We start from the raw sequence: 5866 nt of genomic DNA on the forward strand, positions 1-5866 counted from the left end.
CTTTACCAGTAATAAAGGCGGCTGACACTCAGCACCTGAATCAGGAGTGAGTGACGTTACATAGGGGTTTAAACCCTCCCATTATCTGACCACCAGAAGCCCCGCCCCCTTCCCTAAGCTTACATTAACATGCTGTACTGGACTTGAAACACCACACACACACCACAGGACTGCTGCTGCTGCTTTGTTTAGTAAAGATGGATTTGTTTTTATGTTTTCAGAAATTGTGAACTACGAGTTTGACACTAAAGACCTGATTAGTTTGGGAATCAGCAGCGTGGTGGGAGTGTGGTACATCCTGAAAAAGGTACACACACACACACACACACACACACACACACACACACACACACACACAGGTGTGATATTTATCTATACAAAGCAACGTAGCACTGAGACAAAGTTTAGCTCTGATTCTGCTGAAAGTTCCAGCTCTGAGCTGTGTTTAACGTGTATGTGTGTGTGTGTGTGTGTGTGTGTGTGTGTGTGTGTGTGTGTGTGTGTGTGTGTGTGTGTGTGAGACAGCACTGGGTGGCTAATAATCTGTTCGGATTGGCTTTCGCTCTGAACGGAGTGGAGCTGCTTCACCTGAATAACGTTAGCACTGGCTGCATCCTGCTCGGGGGACTGTTCATCTACGACATCTTCTGGGTCAGTTCCTCTCACACTCACACTTACAGAGCTCAGAGCAGGTGAAGGAGTGTGTCACGTGTAAGAGAAGTTAAACAAAACACGTCCATGAACACGTCCAGATGTTTAACTTGATCTGAAGTTTCCTGATTAATCTTCTGACGCAGATCAGAGATCAGAGCTGTGACGCTTTATGTTTCAGGTGTTTGGCACTAATGTCATGGTGACGGTGGCCAAGTCCTTCGAAGCGCCAATCAAGTGTGAGTCAAATTCATCCATTCACACGGTGCACTTTAGACATCTATTAACATGTTCACTGATGGTGTGTGTGTGTGTGTGTGTGTGTGTGTGTGTGTGTGTGTGTGTGTGTGTGGTCCTGCTCCTGCAGTGGTCTTCCCTCAGGACCTTCTGGAGAGAGGACTGAGTGCCAGTAACTTTGCCATGCTGGGACTCGGAGACATCGTTATTCCAGGTACACGACAGCAGCAGACTGAGGAATTTATCAGCATGTTAAATTATAGGATGTTTTCAGACAGCCCTGCAGGCATGATTCAGCTCAGTACTGCCCCCTAGTGCACAGCCCTCCATTCTGCAGATGTATAAAAGGGACACAGGACACATTGTGGACCAAGCTGCTGTCCAAGCAGAAGTTTCCTTGTGTTTCAGGGTGAAGAGATCGGCTCGACTCAAACTGCTCTAAACCTCACTGGGGGGAATAGAGGAGGGAGAAATATTCAGTCCAAATTATTTGTATAACACTTTTAGTATCCCACGAGTCACTGGCTGACCGTGTAGATCAAATCCCTACAAGGTGACCACGGGGCAGTGAGACTCCAGTCAGGGGTAGAACATCAGGACTGATGAAGAAGCTCATCAGGATAGGAACTCAGACAGACAGAGAGGCAGGCAGACAGAGAGAGAGAGAGGCAGGCAGACAGAGAGAGAGAGGCAGGCAGACAGAGAGAGAGGCAGACAGAGAGAGAGGCAGGCAGACAGAGAGAGAGGCAGACAGAGAGGCAGGCAGGCAGATGATCTGACTGTAGATGAAATCATGTCGTCTTTTTTTTTTATCTCAGGAATCTTCATTGCTCTGCTGCTTCGTTTTGATGTCAGGTACAGTATCTCAATTCTTCTCTGTACCAAACACCACACACACACCCCATACGGACACACCACACACACACCCCACACGGACACACCACACACACACACCCCACACGGACACACCACACACACCCCACACGGACACACCACACACACACACACCCCACACGGACACACCACACACACACACACACCCCACACGGACACACCACACACACACACACACACCCCATACGGACACACCCCACACGGACACACCACACACACACACACCCCACACGGACACAACACACACACCACACGCGCGCACACACCACACGCGCACACACACCCCACACGGACACACCACACACACACACACCACACACACAAGCCCAGTCTTTCTCACTCACTCAGTCTTTCTGTCTCAGTTTGAAGAAGAATACACGGACATATTTCTACACCAGCTTTCTGGCCTACATATTCGGCCTTGGCCTCACCATCTTCGTCATGCATACGTTCAAGCATGCACAGGTGACACACACACACACACACACACACACACACACACACAACAGGTGCAGGTGTGTTTACCGATGGTGTGTGTTTTTTTCCCAGCCTGCACTGCTGTACCTGGTCCCGGCGTGTGTGGGCTTCCCAGTGATGGTGGCTCTGGTGAAAGGGGAACTGACTGAGATGTTCAGGTAACACTTGTGTTCATCTCTCCATCATCACATTGTAGGTGGTGGGTGTGGCCAGGTGGTGGGTGTGGCCAGGTGGTGGGTGTGGCCAGGTCAAAATTAATTAATAAAACCGTGAAGCTGGTCTGAATATAAACGTTCAGCTTGCTGATGGTTACTAGGGTATAGTGATTGTTACCATGGTGACACAACAGACTCAGTTAGACAGAACCACTCAACAGCTCAGTTAGGTTTCTATGGCGGCGGGTGGAGGGAGGCGTCGCTCAGGCGTCTTCTCTTTTATTTGACATTTTATTATTTCTTCTTATCTGCAGATCAGTTTTTAAACCTGAGAAATGATCCTGGATATTTTTATTAAATGTTTGTTTAAAGCAGAAAAAGAAAAACTGGACTGATGAAATGTTCGAGAAGGAAAATAAACTAAACAAAAAGCTCTTTAGCCAATGAGGGATCATTATGAGCTGGTTTTAAAGGGAAAGGGGGCGTGGCCTGTTTATTGATGGACAGGAAAAGTGTGAACAGAAACAGAATAAAGAATCCAGGGAGAGCGAGATGGCTGATCTGAGTGCTGCGTTGTCCGTCTGGTTGTCCGTCTGGTTGTCCGTCTGGTTGTCCGTCTGGTTGTCCGTCTGGTTGTCCGTCTGATTCAGATTTAAGGTGGTTTCACTTTAGCTTGTAAACTTTGAATGTTTTGCCCTTCAGCACTTATATTAAAGTATAAACACAGCTCCACACTTTCTCTCTGTAAGACCTGCTTTTCTCTTCTCTTTTCCTGTTTCTTCTCTTTGTTCTGTTCTTTATTTTCGTTCGTCCCGGACACGTAGTTACGAGTCGACAGATGAGGTGTTGCCCCACACCCCGCGTCTTACCCGCTTCCCCACCGTCTCCGGTTCTCCCGCCAGCCTGGCCAACTCCATGCAGAGCCCATTAAGCTCCTCCCCCCACCGCCGCCAACGTCACCACGCCCTCTCCGCCTTTTAACCTGGCCAGGTATGGCCCTAAACCCCGCCCCCGCACGTCTCTGTCCTAGCTGCTTCCATCACACCCTGCTTTCACTCTGGAGCAGAGCCTCACTGGTTAGTATGTGCTGTAATGCTAGCTGCTGAGGGCCACGAGTCGTTACCTGCCTTAGTGAGGGTTGTGATGTAGATGAGGTGGACATTCATGTTGTACTGACAAAACGAGATCTCGCTCACACTAATGTTAGAGCAGGGGTTTGGGAGAAGGACACGCCCACATGAACTACAGACACGCCCCCTCATTAAATACTCCAGCAGTTCACTGATGGGCAAACGGCGGCATGGTCTGTGGTGCAGACTGTAAATGTTATTCTGACAGGAAGTGTGTGTGTGTGTGTGTGTGTGTGTGTGTGTGTGTGTGTGTGTGTGTGTGTGTGTGTGTGTGTGCTCGATCCTGAGACTTTTCTCATCCTGAACAATGACACAGACACTGAGTTTGTCTCGGATTGCAGACGTGTGGAATCGATAAGTTTCTATTCTAACTTTAATTAGATTTTATTTATATTTCACATTAGCAATAAGCTAGTAGCAGATTATGTGCAGTTTATTAACTAGTAATTAGCAGGTTATAAATCTTCGTAAAGAACACAGCAAGGAGTTAAACACACAGGAAGGCTGCAGACACCACAGTAACACGCTTACAACCTCCAGCTTCATACACATCATCCAGATCATATCAGTAGTCATCACACACACACACACACACACACACCCAATGTGCATTTCTTACTGCTCATAATCATTCCTGTAATACCCATGTTAATGTGCACCATCCAGGTTGTCTGTCTGTCTGTCCAAGTGCCCTCATGATACACATGTGTGATAGGTGCAGTACATCAGATCAATCACAACATGAAGTGTGCGGTCACTAGGCAACAACAAGCAGATCATCACCATCATTGCCTTGCTTTTCTGTAACACACCCAATTCTTCTCTCTCTCTCTCTCTCTCTCTCTCTCTCTCAGGTATGAAGAAGCTTCCCCTGAGTCAGAGGCATCAAATAAAGAAGAAAAAACAGAATCCGATAAAGACAAATAAATCTGAAGGAAAGCGTCACTTCCCCTCCGTCACTTCCCGTTTTTCACCACTGTATTACCAGGTTCCACCACCAGGGGTCAGCCGACTCTCTCGTGATCCCTCTCTCTTTCCCAGTGTGTCCTGGATTAAAAGATGGCTGTTTTTTTTTTTCTTGTAGTTTCTAAATGTTTGTAAAACATGATGTTGTACAACAGCTTTACTCTGTGTGTGTATTCCTCTTTATTACTCTCTCTGGCTTTGTGTTGAGTTTTTATTCAACTTTATTTTGTTTATTTGAAATTATTTGGAATTAATTTTATTGGCTGTTTCTTTAGGATTGTGCAGAAGCACAGAGTTTAGTCCGATATCTGAGTTTTAATGCAGCAGTTTAACGATCTGCGGTGTCTCTTTAACCCAGACGTCTTTGCTCAGTCAGGACGTGTTCAGTGTCTGATGTTCACTGATCTGACCGGTGATGAAAGTCTGAACGCTTTTCACTTTAGAGGACGTTACTGAACTCTGGAGATGGTTAAGTCTTTCAAATCTAGGGGTGTGGCCTGTGGAGTGGGCGGAGCTTGTCCTCAACATTTCAGGTACAGTGTTCTATACAGTGAGGTTTAGGTGTGTGTGTTTTTCTCAGACTTAAAAGACCTGAACATCTCTCATCTGATTAAATACATATATCACCATAGTTCATTAAATCACCTGCACAGGGACCAACATTGACATTTCCTGTCTTTAGAAAAATATAACACAAAATTCTTCCTGCTGATTATTTAAACCAAATCTAACCTGCAGCAGATGAAGAGGTTTTGGACCCCGAGTGTGACCGATGGATTGAGTGTTGAGATGTGAAATTGGACTTGAGATCAGATCTCTGAGCTCAGTGAGGTTTCTATAAGGTTTCTTCTTCTTCTTTGAGGAACATAAAGTCTTTTATTCGTGTTTTATTTTTATTTTTTTGCAATAAATTGTGGTTTTTACCACTGTAGAGAAGCATGAACAAGGTGTCTGTAAATTATTTTAAAATATTTCCTAAAAATGAAATAATCAGTGACAAACCGTAACCATGACGACTGTACTAACACACACGACTTCTTAAAGCTGCTCTGTTTTAAAGGCCACTGACTTGGGGTCTATTTCACATTTGCATTTTATTTAAAACTCCTTTAAAAACCTGCAACACGATGAAAGTTGCACTAAACTACATTAGACTTCTTTCTGTTGACTTCGTTAAAGTGCACAAACTCACAGCTTAAAACTAGGTTTTAACTGCAAGAAAGAAATGCAGCAGATCAACTGGGACTCATGACGTCATTCAGCCTCAGAGCCAATCAGATTCCTCTATGCAACTGAATGATTACTGGAAATATTTCTAAAATAAATATGCCAATAATCTCTATATTCTTTATCTGC

The 5866-nt window shown here is 45.4% G+C and overlaps 1 protein-coding gene across 3 annotated transcripts in view; it reads left to right on the top strand.

Moving 5' to 3' along the window:
- Positions 1-5453, top strand: part of hm13 (histocompatibility (minor) 13) — an 8114-nt gene extending 2661 nt beyond the window's left edge. The window contains exons 5-12 of one of the 3 annotated variants that reach the window (XM_027138072.2): positions 222-307; positions 526-651; positions 833-890; positions 1019-1102; positions 1707-1743; positions 2145-2247; positions 2332-2417; positions 3239-3410. In XM_027138072.2, coding sequence (XP_026993873.1) covers positions 222-307; positions 526-651; positions 833-890; positions 1019-1102; positions 1707-1743; positions 2145-2247; positions 2332-2417; positions 3239-3395 — 737 coding nt within the window. In that variant the 3' untranslated portion in view covers positions 3396-3410. The other 2 variants (XM_027138073.2, XM_047807279.1) reach the window with 2 other exon arrangements.
- The last annotated feature ends 413 nt before the right edge of the window (positions 5454-5866 follow it).

The sequence above is a fragment of the Tachysurus fulvidraco genome, chromosome 23 (assembly GCF_022655615.1).
Source record: "Tachysurus fulvidraco isolate hzauxx_2018 chromosome 23, HZAU_PFXX_2.0, whole genome shotgun sequence".
In the NCBI taxonomy this organism is placed as follows: domain Eukaryota; kingdom Metazoa; phylum Chordata; class Actinopteri; order Siluriformes; family Bagridae; genus Tachysurus; species Tachysurus fulvidraco.